General features: G+C 45.7%; 1 protein-coding gene across 2 annotated transcripts in view; it reads left to right on the forward strand.

The window, feature by feature from the left end:
- Positions 1–2,303: 2,303 nt before the first annotated feature.
- NECAB2 (N-terminal EF-hand calcium binding protein 2) overlaps positions 2,304–16,017 on the forward strand; it is a 414,952-nt gene continuing 401,238 nt past the window's right edge. The window contains exon 1 of one of the 2 annotated variants that reach the window (XM_077288176.1): positions 2,304–2,554. In XM_077288176.1, the coding sequence (XP_077144291.1) occupies positions 2,339–2,554 (216 nt within the window). In that variant the 5' untranslated portion in view covers positions 2,304–2,338. The remainder of the gene's footprint in view (positions 2,555–16,017) is intronic. The other variant, XM_077288177.1, reaches the window with a different exon arrangement.

The raw sequence follows: 16,017 nt of genomic DNA on the forward strand, positions 1-16,017 counted from the left end.
AGACAGACCCGGTACCGAGTACCCCACTGCCCTTACGCGTGGGGGTGCTCCATTAAAATAAAGGGTTAACTCACGGAAAAAACTGGCGTGGGCTCCCACGCAATTTTCTCTGCCAGAGTGGGAAAGCCAATTTAAAAAAACTGACCGTCACATCCAAACATAGATCAAGTGTGAACAGGTACTGAACCTAGAGTCACCAACTCGTACACAGTCAAATAAATAAGGCAGCACACTGTAGCGCTAAAACATGCAAACATGAAACATGAAAGTTGAACTGCATTACTGCACTAGAAATATGAAAAAAGGAGAGTGTTTAGCGCATAACTTGGCCAATTTATGTGTACCTGGTAGCCACATTAGGGCATCTTTCATATACCAGGTCCTACACTTTCCTTTTCCTTGCTGAGAATAAACGTCTTCATCTGAATGGGTACCTGTGAAACCTCTTCTTAGACTAAATTTCTCTCTCTCTGTGGAGGGGTAATGGACCTGCTGCGATTAAAACACCTGTGGCTAAGAGGCGGAGTGCTCAGTCAGAAGGCTAGTGAATACAAATTTCAAAAAACTGACCGTCACATCCAAAAATAGATTAAGTGTGAACAGGTGCTGAACCTAGAGTCACCAACTCGTACACAGTCAAATAAATAAGGCAGCACACTGCAGCACTAAAACATGCAAACATGTGACTGAGGGCAGATATTAATAGCCTAGAGAGGGACCATGGTTATTGCCCCCTCCTTGCTACAAACATCTGCCCCCAGCCACCCCAGAAAAGGCACATATGTAAGATGCACCTATTCTGGCACTTAGCCACTCTTTTCCCACTTCCCTGTAGCGGTGGGATATGGGGTAATAAAGGGTTAATGTCACCTTGCTATTGTAAGGTGAAATTAAGCCAGGTTAATAATGGAGAGATGTCAATAGGACGCCTATCCATTATTAATCCAATAGTAATAAAGGGTTAATAATACACGCATTATGAACAAAGTATTTTAATGAAATAAATACACATGGGGTTTTAATATCTTTATTGTACTCTCAATCCAACTGATGACCCTTGTCTTCTGAAAAAAAAAAGGAAAAATAAAAAAACACCAATATCCCATACCTTTCCGCCGTACAGTCATGTCCCACGATGTTAATCCATCTGAAGGGGTTCAATAATTTTACAACCAGGAGCCTGCTAATGCAGTTGCCCCTGGCTGTAAAAACTGGGGAATGAATGGAATGCAGCTTCGTTGACTTGCGGTGCTGCGCCCCCTGGTGGCATAAACTCATATGAACCCTAGCGTGGGAAAATATTCAGAAAAATTCCCATGCTAGAGTTGAGTATCTGCCCTCAGTCACTGGCTTTCCCACTCTAGCAGAGAAAATTCTGCGGGAGCCCATGCCAGCTTTTTCAGTGATTTAACCCTTTAACACCTACAGCTTCCAAATTTTGCACACAGACACTTCTAACATTAGTAGCGAGGACTATGTAAATATATAAGGGATATGAAATGGTTTACTGTATGTAATCCATGTCTCATAGCCTGTCGGTTTTGATAAGGCGATAGCAAAAGCCGGCAATTGAATTACCGGCTTTTCTGCTATCTAGCTCTGTAGTAAATATATATCTACCTATTCTATGTGTACACATTTATTTTAGCTATTCTATTCTAACCTGTCAGTGTGATTTTACTCTACACTGCACTGAATTACCAGCTTTTCTGCTATCTAGCTCTGTATTAAATATATACAGTACAGACCAAAAGTTTGGACACACCTCATTTAAAGATTTTTCTGTATTTTCATGACTATGAAAATTGTACATTCAAACTGAAGGTATCAAAACTATGAATTAACACATGTGGAATTACATACTTAACAAAAAAGTGTGAAACAACTGAAATTATGTCTTATATTCCACGTTCTTCAAAGAAGCTACCTTTTGCTTTGATGACTGCTTTGCACACTCTTGGCATTCTCTTGATGAGCTTCAAGAGGTAGTCCCCGGGAATACAGTTTTGGTGCCACCACCCCAATGTAGAAGGTCTCTCACTGAGCGTGGTGCAGACGGTGACAAGCAGTGCCGTACGGAACGATCCCCGGGGTCTGGTGTACAGAGCACAGCAGCTCCTATCACCGGCTCCACCTGAGCATTAAACAGGTGCGCACCCACCACCAATAGTCGGAACCGTGCGGGGCGTGGTTTACATAAATAAAGGCGTGGCTTGTCATGTGGGCAGAGCACCAGCGATCTCTGCTGCCCGCACACTGGTTCTCCGTGCGGTACGGGGCGTGGAGGGGCGTGCCTACAAGCAGGGGGCGTGCTGCGCTCCCCCTCCCGGTCTCAGACATGTGTGAGCAGGCAGCCCGGTACTGCAGGACCAGCGTCCACAAGCTCCTGCGGCAGCAGCGGTCTCAGGTCCGGGGACTGGACGGTCTGCTGCGTTGGATCGTCACCAAGATGAGCGACAAGAGTGAGCGAGAGCTGCGGGGAGAGGAGGCGCTGACCCTGGGGCAGGACATGGCTGAGCCGGGGAGCAGGAGGGGCATCTCTGTCATCCTGGATGTGAGTATCGCTACACACCTGATCTGTACGGCTCTGTGGGGGCACAGGGTTCTATCACGCAGGACCCCATGTGAGGACAGTGTGACTACTCCCGGGGTCCTGCAGCCCCTATAGATCTGAAGTGTATGAATGTATTGACATGTGTATGTGCAGACCCCATCACTGAGCCTGTCAGCCCCCCACAGTGGGTCTCATTGTATGGATGTGATGGCCACGCGGATCAGAGCCACCTCCACCTCCCATGTGCTGATTTCATGCAGTTTTTGCCTTTCGAAGTTGGAGTAAGAATATAGCGGGAGCGTCACCCCCATAATCCCCCCCCTTATAACCCACTGCTGCCCCTTTTATTCGGTATCTGGTCTTTATATCGTCACTTAACATTTCTGCCACCACAGTCAGAAGTTCTGCCCTGATCGGTCAGGTGTACTATGGTTGGGGGACCCATCGGGGGTCAAGTTTTTTTTGCCCACCCACCTTCAATCTGTGTAAAAGACCTATTGGGTAACATTCTTGTGATGTCAGTTTTTTCATAGACGGCACTTGGACTAATAATATGGTCGTGTGAACGTGTCCGTACAACGATTTTCTTAGTTTTCTATTGTGAAATACATTTTCTGCATTTCACCCCCCCCCAATAAAAAGGTCACTTACCACATTACAAATCTACGGCAAATCGGGAGGGCAGAGTTTTGGCGCGACCAGCAGTAACGCATGCACCCAACCTATAGCCCTCAGGAGGCACAGGAGATTCTGACCACCCAGGAGACTTCTATATGGTGGAAGTTTGTACTATGTGTCATGTGGACACCAACAGGTTAAAGGCGTCTTGAGATTTGGTTATCCATAAAGCTTTCAGCCGCCAGTTTTCCAGATGTTGTCCTTCGTCTTCTGCTCTATATATGCAGCTATTTCTTTACAAGCGAGCCATGAGGGTGACTAAATATAGACCATCCGTACGGTGACTTCGCGGTATATTTGTCATATAGCTTCATAATTATGTCACCATGGAAATGAAAGACTCTCAGCTGGTTGAAAGATCTGTCACCAGCAGAGGAAGAGCACAGACACTGCTTATTAGTGAAGGATGGGGTTAATTGCCCCTGAATCCAAGCGGTGATGGCTCCTCACCGTCCGTATCTTCTGTCCTCCAGGGCCGATCACTACCCTAAGCCCACACTCAAGATCTGGCAGATTGCTACTTACATTTTTCACTTTTAATCAGGTTTCTGCTCATCCACGAAGTTGTCCGGCGCTCGCTCTCATCTCAGCTGGACATGATTGTGTTTGAGACGAGCAAGTGAACACTAGAAGACGTTTCTGGATCTTCCAGGGCCACCAACATCCAATCTTAAGTCTTTTCTTTCCTTTTCATTTTTGCTGAGTGTTTGGTATTCGTTCAACTTACAAATATCACTTTACTGATAGGCTCCTCGGTGTCAATCATACAGGATAAGAATGATTTGGCATTTTCCAATCTCGGTCGAGCATGCAGGTGTTCTTGGTATGAAGATAGGGGGTGTCCCGTGTTCTCGGTATGAAGAAGGGGTTTCTTGGTACAAAGATGGGGGGAGTCCAATGTTCTCGGTATGGAGGGGGTGGGGAGTCCGATGTTCTCGGTATGACGATGGGTGGGTGTTCCCCTTGTTTTCGGTATGACGATGGGTGGGTGTTTCCCTTGTTTTCAGTATGAAGAGTGCAGCGCCCCAGAGTCCTGGTCGTTGCAGTAATGTCATTCTTTCACCAGGGGGAGTGATATTACGTCTGATGGCAATAAAGGAGATCTTCCCTACCAGGTATCACAAACCATACACCACACTTCACACTCCAGACCACCAGGGGGAGCCTTGCTCCTATCTACTAGGGCACTCCTCACAATAGGGTAAAACTGGTGGGCTGGATAGAAAGTTAGGGAGAAGCTGACTGGGCTTTGCCCAGACAACACCTGTCAGGCAGACAGGGGAAAGGAGGAACATCTGAACTGCAGACAGAGGGTCCCTGACAGGGGTGGGATCCTGTCAAAGGCCTAGACAGAAAGCTACGGAGCTGCGCCTGCCCCACGTGCGGAAAGAAAGGACACGAAGAGAATTGTATTGTAGCGGGTGAGAAACTAAGTCATAGCACAAGGAGATAAAACCAGAAGGAGTTCTGCCCTGTAGAAGGCTGCCTCCTTCTGAGGAGCAGAAGCCGGTGGCCGGAATACCGAGGGAGCAACCGTCTCCAAGCCTTGCTCCAGAGACCTTCAGGACAGTCAATTCCACGTTGGCTGCCCGACCTTATACCCAGGAGGCACTGTGGCAACTTGTGGGGGCCGGGGCGTCTCTAGGGTCCCTGTAAAAAGCCTCAGGCCATCAGTCATACGGGTTTGTCCTATCCATACCATCTGGGGGACAGAGAGGAAGACAGAACATCTACAAGAGTTGTGAGGACCTTACCGAGAAGCTCAGCAGGGAGGTACTACAACACACAGGCGCTAGAGGAAGGCTACTGATTTCCACCTGGATAAGGGGACTCTGGATTTGCCTTCAGACCGGCTGGACTCTGCCTTCCCTGTGGTCTGGACTGTGGATACTGAAGTCTTCAGTAAAAGGTAAAGAGACTGCAACCTTGTGTCCTTGTTGTTCCCTGCGCCTTACATCATCCACCATCACCATCTAAACTTCTGGGAAGCCCTGGGGATACAATTCACCTGTGGGAAGGTATACCATCTAGCTGCCATCACATCTCGCCAGCGGACCCTTAAGCAGCGTCGGTCACCCTGACCGAATACCACAGGTGGCGTCACGAACATTTTCCCTTTATACAAACTTTCCCTCTTATTGTACATCCCTCAAAGGGCCACGGACCGGGTCGGGCCACCGTGTCATACCCGGAACTGAAGGACCCGGTACCGAGTACCCCATTGCCCTAACGTGGGGGCGATCCAAAGAGCAATAGGGGGGGAGTCCCATGTCCTCGGTATGAAGAGGAAGAGGGGGGGGGGGGGGGGGGGAGTCCCGTGTTCTCGGTATGAAGGGGGTGGGTGTCCCATGTTCTCGGTATGAAGGGCAGGGGAGTCCCATGTTCTTGGTATGAAGGGGGACAGTCCCGTGTTCACGGTATGAAGGGGGGATTCCCGTGTTCTCGGTAAGAAGAGGGGGGGTATTCCCGTGTTCTCTGTAAGAAGAGGGGGGAGTCCCGTGCTCTTGGTATGAAAAGGGAGGGGATTCCTGTGTTCTAGGAATGAAGAGGGGGGGGGGGAGTCCTGTTTTCTCAGTATGAGGTGGGGGGATTGCCGTGTTCTTAGTATGAAGAGGGGAGGTGGGTGGGCTCCTGTGTTCTCGGTATGAAGAGCATCTCTGGCAGTACTCTCCTTTTTGCAAGATGAAACTGTTGGAGTCAAACCACCGTTTCTAGTTCTCCCCCGTTATCTGCCTTCAGGGGAGATTCGCAAAGCCCAGATGCACAGTAGGTTTTCTTCCATCCCTGTGAAACTTGCTGGATGAAGCCGTTATACATGGAATATGTATGGGCCGCTGTGCATTGTCAGTAGAGTCTTTCAATTCCTTTCCAAACATCCAGGTGGAAGAGAGGTTGAGCCTCCTGACAGCCGTGTCGTCTTCAGCCCCTGTGTGATAACACTGTAGGAGTCCTGTAATGGTCCTTCACTCCCTGCTGCTGATAACATTTGGAAATTAACAAACCCGACTTAGGCTGGGTTCACACTTCTGTCGGTGACTACTTTGCCAGTCTTATATTTTCTACCAAAAAAGCAAATGCTGCATTATTTAATGCTGGCCAACCAAATGGAAGCCTGAAATGAGTTCATGATGTTGTGTGGTGTCATTGTCTTAGGACAGAGCTGTATCCTAGAGAGGACATAAAATATAATACAAGGTTCTGTCATTCTTCAAAGCATGGAGGGGGGGATTCATGGGAAAGTAGCACTGTCATTGAATGGTTGAGACCCCTGACAGATTGATAAACTGAGGGTCTCTATAAGCTGAGACCCATATAGGTGAACATGAGCTTGTCTATGGAGGCACTATATCCCCGCACCACTGAAATAAATGGCACATAGCTCAGTACATCTGACATCATCTACTGGTGCTCCAGACCCCGCTGCTGCCTTCAGTGGAGACATAACATTGAATAGGTTAAAATCCACTTTTTGATCTGTTATGGAGATATTAGAAATCAAAGTACTTGCCCCCTGAGTTAGAGGGAAGCCGTCAGGTCCCCCATGTCCTCCAACCTGCAGTATTTACCTATGTATGAGCGAATTCCCTGCCTAACTAGCCAGGGCCGGACTGGCCATCTGGCATTTCTGGCAAATGCCAGAAGGGCCTGTCTGGTCATTGGCTGCCTTGTTTGCTATGTTGTTAACAGAATCTGTGTTCTCAAGAAACCCATACTGTTAAGAGTTGTGATGGAGCACAAAGTTGCTGACTCAGCAGGCCACATGTATCATTAGAAATATTGGTGTTGTAGAAAATCCTCCTTTCTTCCATCCAGGGTAATATTAGTAATATATCCCATCTGGTTCATAGGGACGGTGACAACATGGGCCTGTGTGATTTCAAATGCCAGGACTGAATTTCAGCCCCAGTCCGTACCTGTAACCAGCCCTGTGTAATAAAAAATAAAATAAATAAGGCAGCACTCTGTAGCGCAACAACTTACAAATATGAAACCTGAAAATAGAATTGCATTACTGCACAAGAAATATGAAAAATTTGAGAAAGTTTAGCCCCTAAATTGGCCAATTCATGTGCATCTGGTAGCCATGATAAGGCATTTCTTAGAATAAAGTCTTCATCTGTATGGAAATCTGAGTCCTCTCTTGAGTAAAAATCTACACCTCTGTGGAGGGGTAGGGTCCTGTCTTGATTAAAAACGTCTGAAGCTAAGAGGCGGAGTGCTCAGTCAGAAGGCTACAAATATAAAAAAAAATGAAAATTGAATTAGTCTAATAGAGGACTCATAGATTCCCATACAGATGAAGACTTTATTCTAAGTGAGGAAAGGCACTGATAGGTCCTGGTAAATGAGAAATGCCTTATCATGGCTACCAGGTACACATGAATTGGCCAATTTATGCACTAAACTTTCTCAATTTTCATATTTCATGTTTGAAAGTTTTGGCGCTTCAGTGTGCTACCTTATTTATTTTATTGTACATGAGTTGGTGACTCTAGGTTCAGCACCTGTTCACATTTAGTCTATATTTGGATGCGACGGTCAGTTTTTTTTATATTTGTATTCATCTGCCCTGTGTAATGTTAGAGAGTGAAAACGAGGTATAAAAAGCCTTTATAATGTCCCCGATTACTATGTAATGAGGCCGTCGACTAGTCCCAGCTTCAGAGGTGCACACTGCGCCTGACCGGGAGCCATCTTCTAAACTTCTGGACTTATGACGCGGCACGATCTGCTCACTGATTATTATTCTCAAGATTACTGATGAGATGGGGATAGCAGGTTAATATTGCGTAATTTGTCACATAGATCATAGGTTGGTTAGTATCTTGGAGTTACTTCTTCCTGTTTCCACATTTTAGAATATTTGGACATTTTATTGTTTCTTGCCCATTCTAACTTTGGAACTTATGTATTAAACACCTCTCAGTGTACTCCACAATGGGATGTGTGCATCGCTCCACTGTCTTGGAATTATCATTATTCTGCATTATGTACGTAAAGTGTTTTAAAGGGAACCTGTCACGTGAAAAAAAAAAAAGAAGCTATTAACCTGCAGATATAGGGTTAATGGCGTTGTGAACCTGCCTGGCACCTGCCTCGAGAGCCCCACTACTGTAAGGAAATAAACCCTATTCCTCCTGGCAGCGGTTCAGTCCTCGGAGTGGCGGCATCAGTCTTTGTATAGAAAGCTGTGGCTGTAACTGAGTCCCCTGCACTGACTGACAGCAGATCAGTATTAGAGCTGGCTGTCAGTCAATGCCAGGGGTGTGGTTAAGCGGTGACTGAACCTGTACCAGCGCCACCTTCAGGACTGAACGCTGCCAGTGGAGATAAAGCTGATTTCCTCCCCACAGCAGGGGTCTAAGTGTTGCTGTGGGCAGGTTTAGAACGCCATTAACCTGCAGATTAACCCCTAGTGATGAATGTTCTTGGATAAGGTGTTATAAGAAAAGGAAAAAAAAAAAAATCTCGAGCCGCAGTTGCATGTCTCACAGCTGTCTTAAGGCTGTTGTTAGGCAATCCCAGTACGTGTTGCGGCTGTCGAACAGCCGATTCGGTATGGGAAAACAATAGCAGCACCCTGCAAGTGTCTCCAATATTCGGACCATACGAGTCTGTGGGTGCATGTGTAACATCGGACTGCACTCCCAATGTCATCCATGTGCAAGTCCAACATCTGCAGACTCAGACAATGGAGAAGATGGAGAAATAAAGTTCTCCATCTTCTCCACAGTTGTGATGCGATGCGAGAGAATCTGATCACACTCAGGTTGGTGCAACACCCACTAGGGCCGTGGGGCACTCGGAATTGTGTTGGACAATTCTTAAAGGGGTGGTCACGGCAGCGGTTACCCGGTCCGTGGCCCTGGACGTGCAATAAAGGGGATGAGGGAATGTTTGTAGGGGATAGTTCGTGACGCCACCTGTGGCTATAAATGGCCGATGCTGCTTAGGGAGTCTGCTGGGGCCGATGGTGATGCAGCTGGGATCTTTCTGCTACCCACAGGCAGAGCGGGGCCCCAGGGCTACTGATACAGTTTTGTAAGGGAATTGTGGGGTGCAGGACTTAAGGTACCGTCACACTAAGCGACGCTGCAGTGATACAGACAACGATGCTGATCGCTGCAGTGTCGCTGTTTGGTCGCTGGAGAGCTGTCACACAGACCGCTCTCCAGCGACCAACGATGCCGAGGTCCCTGGGTAACCAGGGTAAACATCGGGTTGCTAAGCGCAGGACCGCGCTTAGTAACCCGATGTTTACCCCTGGTTACCAGTGTAAAATGTAAAAAAACAAACACTACATACTCACCCTCACGTCCCCCGGCGTCCGCTTCCTGCACTGACTGAGCGCCGGCCCTAACAGCAGAGCGGTGACGTCACCGCTGTGCTGTACTTTCACTTACGGCCAGCGCTCAGTCAATGCAGGAAGCGGACGGCGAGGGACGTGTGACAGACATCAGAGGGTGAGTATGTACTGTTTGTTTTTTTTTACATTTTACACTGGTAACCAGGGTAAACATCGGGTTACTAAGCACGGCCCTGCGCTTAGTAACCCGATATTTACCCTGGTTACCATTGTAAAACATCGCTGGTATCGTTGCTTTTGCTGTCAAACACGACGATACACGGCGATCTGACGACCAAATAAAGTTCTGAACTTTAATCAACGACCAGCGATATCACAGCAGGATCCTGATCGCTGCTGCGTGTCAAACACAACGATATCGCTATCCAGGACGCTGCAACGTCACGGTGCTAGCGATATCGTTTAGTGTGACGGTACCTTTAGTGTGTGGGAAAAGGAGTAGAGGACACAAGGGCTGCAGTTTTCTTTACCTTTAATTCCTGGTCAAATGTGCAGTCCGGAGCACAGGTAACAGGCGGTGTTGGAGATCCGGGCAACCTGGAAGCAATTCGGAATCCCCCTAGCCAGGTGGAGTTGGAAGCCTCCCTATTGCGCTGTCCTCTGGGTTCTTGATGCTTTATGCTCTATGGACACCTAAATCTGAGCCCTATTACTGTTGGATTGATAATACCTCCATACCATGTCCGGTCATAGATATAGATGAATAATTCCCAGACATGAGGCCGTTTCGTCAGAGAACTCCATATAGTTGCACCTTCTTTATCAACAGGTTTCACTGTTACTCGCAGACAGTGATTGGGGCTCATTATCCTCGGCAGAGTGATGCTAATGACGCTCTCGCCTGTCGTGGGCGCTCTGAGATGCCGCTGCGGTAAATTGGAGCGTCACATTATGCATCAATTTAAAATCTTTAAGGAAACAGCAGTTCTATGTAGGACGGGCACAGTCAGCCACTCTGGGTAATTACCGCAGGAGCCATAAAGTGAGGAGACAGTCATTTAACTCATCAGGTATGTTATTATTTTAACCCTTTCTTTGCCAGTGTTTCCTGCAGTGTACAATTATGTACATGAACTCAAAACGCAAGGAACATCTTATTGTAGTCGGAAAATGTTAATATGTGAGTCTACACCCGTAGACAACTTTGATTTTGAGCACTTTTACGTGTAGCGTTTTATTGTGGCTATTTTTTCAGGTTTTTTTTTTAAATTTTTTTATTTATTAGGCTGAAATCAAGGTAGTGTTTGTTTTATTTTTTGCTTTTTATGTAGGTGATTTTTTTTTTTTTTTTTTTTTTTTTTTGATTCTTCCCAAAACTTGTGTTTTCCTATTGTTCCAGGTTTTTAAAAAATGCCGCATGCAGAAGTACAGTACTTGTTTAACCCCTTTCTGACATTAGATGTACTATCCCGTCGAGGTGGGGTGGGCCCGTATGACCACCGACTGGATAATACGTCATATGCAATCGGCCGCCAGCTGACTTTCGCAGCTGACATCCAGCACTATGTGCCAGGAGCCCCCGGCACAATAACCCCCGGCACACTGCGATCAAACATGATCGCAGTGTTCTGGCGGTATAGGGAAGCATTGCGCAGGGATCCCTGAGACACCCAGAGCAACGCGATGTGATTGCGTTGCTCCGAGGGTCTCTTACTTCCTCCTCCCTGCAGCAGGCCCGGATCCAAAATGGCCGCTGCATCTGGGTCCTGCAGGGAGGTGGCTTCAAAGCGCCTGCTTAGAGCAGGCGCCGGGAAGCCTGGAGCTGTGCACGTCAGATCGCCGGTCTGACACAGTGCACAGCAAAGTGTCAGATCAGCGATCTTACACTATAGCATGATGCCCCCCCCGGGGCACTGTTATACTGTAAAAATATATATATATATTCACATGTGTGAAAAAAAAAAAATCCCCCCCCCCCTAAAAAATATATTGTTCCTATAAATACATTTCTTTATCAAAATAAAAAAAGTACACATATTTAGTATCGCCGCGTCCGTAACGACCTGACCTATAAAACTGTCCCACTAGTTAACCCCTTCAGTGAACACCGTAAAAAAAAAAAAAAAATACGAGGCAAAAAACAACGCTTTATTATTATACCGCCAAACAAAAAAGTGGAATAACACGCGATCAAAAAGACGAATATAAATAACCATGGTACCGCTGAAAACGTCATCTTGTCCCGCAAAAAACAAGCCACCATACATCGTCATCAAAGAAAAAATAAAAAAGTTGTAGTCCTCAGAATAAAGCGATGCAAAAATAATTATTTTTTCTATAAAATAGTTTTTATCGTATAAAAGCGCCAAAACTTAAAAAAATGATATAAATGAGGTATCGCTGTAATCATACTGACCCGAAGAATAAAACTGCTTTATCCATTTTACCAAACGCGGAACGGTATAAACGCCTCTCAAAAAAAGGAATTCATGAATAGCTGGTGTTTGGTCATTCTGCCTCACAAAAATCGGAATAAAAAGCGATCAAAAAATGTCACATGCCCAAAAATGTGACCAATAAAAACATCAACTCGTCCCGCAAAAAAAAAAAGACCTCACATGACTGTGGACCAAAATATGGAAAAATTATATCTCTCAAAATGTGGTAACGCAAAAAATATTTTTTGCAATAAAAAGCGTCTTTCCGTGTGTGACGGCTGCCAATCATAAAAATCCGCTAAAACCCCGCTATAAAAGTAAATCAAACCCCCCTTCTTCACCCCCTTAGTTAGGGAAAAATTAAAAAATTTAAAAAATGTACCGTATTTTTCGGACTATAAGGCGCACCCAGGTTTTAGAGGTGGAAAATAGGGAAAAAATATTTGAAGCAAAAAAATGTGGTAAAATATTTAATAACATACTATAATATGTGGTGTTATTATATATAATAGTATGTTGTTCTGTTGGAAGCTGCGGGACCAGTGTGGTGTCTGTGAAGTACTATATGAAGACGCTGGAGCGTGAGTATAAGAATGGGGGCACAGGGCTTATATTGAAAGCACCACTCCAGCACTGCAAAATAACACTGGAGTGCTGCTTTAAAATCCCATGGGAGAACTATAACTCCCAGCATGTCCTGCAGATCCTATGACATGCTGGGAGTTATAGTTCACTAAAGGAGTGGCAGAGTGCTTTATTGTGTTTTGGAAAGACTAACCTCTTATTTGTGGCAGCCAGCCACTGTGGTGAGGTAAAAGCATCCCATGATTGCACACACCAGAGACCTCCCTCTTATTGCCTTTCCACAGCACAGGTAATGGAAGCCAGCAGATTCTAGTGTTGGAGTCTGAAGGACCTGTGATGATGTCAAGAAGAGGGAGGGCTCTGTGCTGCCATGTGATGCTCCAGCCCGCCCACTTCTGACATCATCACAGGTCCTCCTGCACAGCACTCAGCTCCAGCCCAGGAAGGTACCAACGATCTCCTCTCCCCTGCTGCTGCTGCTGCCTCCTCCTCCCCCGGACACACAGATCTCCCCAGCTGCTGCAGGAATCAGCGCTGAGGAATCCATGTGTGTGGCTGCTTAAGTGCAGTATTCATTTGCTGCTCCAGTCTCACCGCTCAGCTGATAGGTGGGCGGGGAGTAGCTAATGAATATTCACTGCACTTAATCATCGGGACCACATGGTTTCCCCAGCAGCTGATTCCCGGCAGTGGGGACATTTTTCTGCCTCCTTAAGTGGGATATCATTGTGATCCCACTCGCTGCTGCCCCCCTCCCCACATGCTACATCCCTACCATAAGACGCACCCACACTTTCCTCCCAAATTTGGAGGAAAAAAAGGGCGTCTTATGGTCAGAAAAATACGGTATTTATTTCCATTTTCCCGTTAGGGTTAGGGTTGGGGCTAGGGTTAAGGCTAGGTTTAAGGCTACATTAAGGGTTGGGGCTAAAGTTAGGGTTAGGGTTGGGGCTAAAGTTAGGGCTAGGGTTTGGATTACATTTACGGTTGGGAATAGGGTTGGGATTAGGGTTAGGGGTGTGGTTAGGGTTACCGTTGGGATTAGGGTTAGGGATGTGTTTGGATTAGGGTTTCAGTTATAATTGGGGGGGGTTTCCACTGTTTAGGCACATCAGGGGCTCCCCAAACGCGACATGGCATCCGATCTCAATTCCAGCCAATTCTGCGTTGAAAAAGTCAAACGGCGCTCCTTCCCTTCCGAGCTCTCCCGTGCGCCCAAACAGGGGTTTACCCCAAAATATGGGGTATTAGCGTACTCAGGACACATTGGACAACAACTTTTGGGGTCCAATTTCTCCTGTTACCCTTGGAAAAATACAAAACTGGGGGCTAAAAAATTTTTGTGGAAAAAAAAAAGTTTTATTTTCACGGCTCTGCGTTATAAACTGTAGTGAAACACTTGGGGGTTTAAAGTTCTCACAACACATCTAGATGAGTTCCTTAAGGGGGTCTACTTTCCAAAATGGTGTCACTTGTGGGGGGTTTCAATGTTTAGGCACATCAGGGGCTCTCCAAACGCAACATGGCGTCCCATCTCAATTCCTGTCAATTTTGCATTGAAAGGTCAAATGGCGCTTCTTCGCTTCCGAGCTCTGCCATGCGCCCAAACAGTGGTTTACCCCCACATATGGGGTATCGGCGTACTCAGGACAAATTGTATAACAGCTTTTGTGGTCCATATTCTCCTGGTACCCTTGGTAAAATAAAACAAATTGGAGCTGAAGTAAATTTTTTGTGAAAAAAAGTTAAATGTTAATTTTTATTTAAACATTCCAAAAATTCCTGTGAAACACCTGAAGGGCTAATAAACTTCTTGAATGTGGTTTTGAGCACCTTGAGGGGTGCAGTTTTAAGAATGGTGTTACACTTGGGTATTTTCTATCATATAGACCCCTCAAAATGACTTCAAATGAGATGTGGTCCCTAAAAAAAAAAAATGGTGTTGTAAAAATGAGAAATTGCTGGTCAACTTTTAACCCTTATAACTCCCTAACAAAAAAAAAATTTGGTTCCAAAATTGTGCTGAGGTAAAGTAGACATGTGGGAAATGTTACATTAAGTATTTTGTGTGACATATCTCTGTGATTTAATTGCATCAAAATTAAAAGTTGGAAAATTGCGAAAGTTTCGCCAAATTTCCATATTTTTTTCACAAATAAATGCAGGTAATATCAAAGAAATTTTACCACTATCATGAAGTACAATATGTCACGAGAAAACATTGTCAGAATCACTGGGATCTATTGAAGCGTTCCAGAGTTATAACCTCATAAAGGGACAGTGGTCAGAATTGTAAAAATTGGCCTGGTCATTAACGTGCAAACCACCCTTGGGGGTAAAGGGGTTAATTCCATAGACCTTTGTGTTTTTTTGTTTTTTTTTTCTTAGTTGGCTAACGCAACATATGTAACTTGCCTTTTGTGTTACTCTTTTTCCATTTTGTGAGAAATCACAGAATCGCATGATCAGTGAATCAACCTAATTTATAATAAAAGGGCATGATTTAAAAATCTGCAGGAAAAAGGCCTCAATACCCCTGCAATGGCCTTGTTGTCCCTGAGGCCATGTGCACACGTTCAGTATTTTTCGCATTTTTTTCGCGTTTTTTCGCTATAAAAACGTGATAAAAACGCGAAAAAAACGCTTACATATGCCTCCTATTATTTTAAGTGTATTCCGCATTTTTTGTGCAAATGTAGCCTTTTTTTCCGCGAAAAAATCGCATCGCGGAAAAAAAAGCAACATGTTCATTAAAATGCGGAATTGCAGGGGATTCCGCACACCTAGGGGTCCATTGATCTGCTTACTTCCCGCACGGGGCTGTGCCCACGATGCGGGAAGTAAGCAGATTATGTGCGGTTGGTACCCAGGGTGGAGGAGAGGAGACTCTCCTCCACGCACTGGGCACCATATAAGTGGTCAAAAAATAAGAATTAAAATAAAAAACAGTCCTATACTCACCCTCGATGTCCCGCGCAGTCTTCCCGCCTCCACTGCACGCTGCCGTTCGGTTCCTGTAGCTGGTGTGCGGCGAAAGACCTGCCGATGACGTCACTGTCCTGTGATTGGTCGTGAGCGGTCATGTGACCGCTCACGTGACCGTGACGTCACGCTAGGTCCTGTGCGCACAGACCAGCTATAGGAAGAGGAGCCGGACGCCGGTGAGGAGATGTCTGGGTGAGTATAAGCATTTTTTTATTTTTTTTATTATTTTTAAACATTCTATCTTTTACTATAGATGCTGCATAAGCTGCATCTATAGTAAAAAGTTGGTCACACTTGTCAAACGCTATGTTTGACAAGTGTGACCAACCTGTCAGTCAGTTTTCCAAGCGATGCTACAGATCGCTTGGAAAACTTTAGCATTCTGCAAGCTAATTACGCTTGCAGAATGCTAAAAAAACGGAAAAAAAACGCAAAAAAAAAAATGCGGATTTCTTGCAGAAAATTTCCGG

This window comes from Ranitomeya variabilis, chromosome 2 (assembly GCF_051348905.1).
Source record: "Ranitomeya variabilis isolate aRanVar5 chromosome 2, aRanVar5.hap1, whole genome shotgun sequence".
Classification (NCBI taxonomy): domain Eukaryota; kingdom Metazoa; phylum Chordata; class Amphibia; order Anura; family Dendrobatidae; genus Ranitomeya; species Ranitomeya variabilis.